At 53.6% G+C, this 2,682-nt stretch overlaps 1 protein-coding gene across 1 annotated transcript in view; it reads left to right on the top strand.

Annotated features, from left to right (window-relative positions):
- The window catches only part of LOC119590481, a gene marked incomplete at its 5' end in the record, with an annotated part of 6,380 nt that extends 3,948 nt beyond the window's left edge, over positions 1–2,432 (top strand). Inside the window, 5 exon segments of the mRNA XM_037939137.1 lie at positions 8–175; positions 421–615; positions 780–1,006; positions 1,111–2,115; positions 2,249–2,432. Coding sequence (XP_037795065.1) covers positions 8–175; positions 421–615; positions 780–1,006; positions 1,111–2,115; positions 2,249–2,432 — 1,779 coding nt within the window.
- Positions 2,433–2,682: the final 250 nt, after the last annotated feature.

Here is a 2,682-nt window from a genome sequence, read left to right as displayed (position 1 = left end):
GGCGGAGCACAAGGAGAAGCGCCGCGCGAAGCACGTGGAGTGGTCTCCCTATGGGTGCCAGTTCTACCCTCCGGCCACGGCGGAGTTGGCGGCGCTCAACATCGACTCCTTGCCCAAGGAACCGCTGGCCACGGGCGAGCAGTACTTCATCGACCTCGCGGGAAATATCAAGAAGGTGAGGATTTCTTCGGTGCTTTGTGTGGTCAGTGTGGCCTGCGGCAGCAGGTGCATGCCATCGATTTTTTTTCTGTCTTTCTTTTTTTAGGAAGTTGCTGAGACATTTGATGAGCAGTTTCAATTTAGGGCTTGCTTGTGTTTGTGCTTATGTCAGCATCTCACTTCGCGTACAGATTCCTTTATTTTCTCTAAATGCCCCCCTTAACACTCATGCATACGTTTAATCCCACATATTTTTTCCAGGGACCCGTCGGCGTGGGATACACCTGCTACTGCGCGCCCTTCTTCAGGAATGTGGAGAGCAAACTGGAGAAGGACAAGGTTGCGCTCATGGACCACATTGACGCCGCTCACGACAAACTCGATGCCAAGATCACCAACCTCGAGCACCGCACGCGGTCGCACATTCAGCATCTCAGCGACACCGTCAAGCAGAAGGTGAGTACAGTCGTTCGCCATTGTCAGATTTCACAACATAAGAAACATTTGGTTGTTTAAAATTTCCAAAGTTTTCAGAATTTGAGCAAAACATTGCATTCTCTTCAGAGGGTTTGAATATCAAATGATAATGAAGATTTTAAGTAAAATATAAAATTCCTCAGCTGGCGGCGGAGAAGGAAGAGTGTCGTCAGCGGGCGGAGAGAACCCGGGCGTCTCGCGATGCGGAGGCAGAGCTGAGGGCGTCGCAACTCCGGCAGTGGGTGGAGCGTCGTCTCGCAGCGCAGAACTCAGGAAGCCCCGTCGCCCACACGCCCAGGACCTGCACTGCCTTCAGAGGCTCAATCCGAAGGGGGAGGGACCCTGTGACGGGGCTCTTCCCTTTGACGAGGTGGGTTCCCAAGGAGTATTTCGTCTGGTAATAATTTCCTTTACCTGAGTTACTAGATTACTTACAGTGGTTGTTCCTTCTCTAATATTCAGCGTCTCCAACAGATCCCGCTCAGAAGAAGCTGTATCAGAATATCGTGAGGAAGGAGAGAGCGATCATGAGCCTGTGTACAAGGGTCTCAGGGTGCTCGACCACCCGACCTCCATGTACAACATTCCTCAGACCCTCAACGACGAGCTTGACACTGTCATTTATGATTCACCAAAGCCCATCGCCTCACTGGTTCCCGGCGCCCTTCGATGTCCCTCTCCAGACGACCATCACATCCGTAGTGTGTCTGCAGATGGTCGCGGTGCACCGCCGACGAGCAGACAGGAGAGTCGAAGTCACTCAGTAGATGCTCGACAAGTCCTGGGTGATCCACGGAATCAGACAGAGGAGAAGAGAGCCCCGGAGAAGAATCGGGGTGAGAGTCCCGGCTGGCTGCCCACGAACAGAGACCTCCTGAACGAGTCTACCAGTAGTGACGCTTCTGCTGGTCGTCGAGGAAGTCGAGGGAGCCGAGGAGTAAGCGGGTCGTCTGCCCAGGGATCACCTTTGGTCGGCCGCATGAGTCGGTACTCCCCAGCTCAACCATCGCCGCTCTTGCGCCGCCCGGACTTGACTTCTCAAGGCGAGGTGTTGATTGCTCCTCCAATGAGACCCGCGCCCCTGCACCACTCCGACCTGAATCAGGCGGTGGACAACCTGCGGGTATCGCACGCCGAGCACGGGGCAATACCAAAGACTAACGGGCGAGCAGAGAATCGCGATGAGGACCGGGACGACACACACGACCATCAGCAACAGGAATGGAGTGGCTACAGTCGGTACGATTACCGGAACACCAATCCATACATGTATGGGGACCTCCGCGGCCGCAACCCACATGCAAGGCCACCTCCTATCACCAGTGCGCCCCTGGAGCCCAAGGCCGCAAAGCCAGGGTACGAGGCTTACCCGCAATATCCAAAGACACCCGAGGAAGGACAGACGGCTGAGACGTACCACGCCTCACTAGCGCAAGCCCACGAAGACTTCGATGCTGCGACCTATCTGGATATGGACAGGTAATTTCCACCTTCATTTCGGAGAATAAACAGAAGCATATATGGGAGTCTGTTTAGTACAAAAGGAATTATAAATGCCCGAGACTTAAACACACTAATATACAAACATATTAATAAATCTGACTTCTCCCAGGTACAGGATACAGCAAGCAGTGCGACGTCTGTATGACGGTTACATGGCTGAAGGCCGCCTCGACCCAGTCCAGCGACGGCCAAACTTGGAGTCGTCTCTGGAACACGATTCTCACAATGACTCCGGCTACTCGACCCGGCTATGCACTGGCTCTCAGGGCCCCTCGCCTGCTCTCTCTGGTTAGTTAGGAATAGACTGGTTTCTCTGTTCCATTAAATATTCTAAATAACATCGATATATTTCAAATTTCCATTCTAAACCGTGTAACATTACAACGGAATCTGTACTCGCCAGGTGGGCATGAAGTGTCGTCAGACACCGAGATGAAGCACGTGTCCGAAACGTGTCTGCAGGAGCCAAGTAGGCATGTGGTGGTCGAAACCAGGGACGGAGTCAGGCACCCTCCGGGGAGAGACGCGGCCTACGCTACAGGT

This window comes from Penaeus monodon, chromosome 27, assembly GCF_015228065.2.
Source record: "Penaeus monodon isolate SGIC_2016 chromosome 27, NSTDA_Pmon_1, whole genome shotgun sequence".
Lineage (NCBI taxonomy): Eukaryota > Metazoa > Arthropoda > Malacostraca > Decapoda > Penaeidae > Penaeus > Penaeus monodon.
This window is presented reverse-complemented; position numbering and strand designations above follow the sequence as displayed.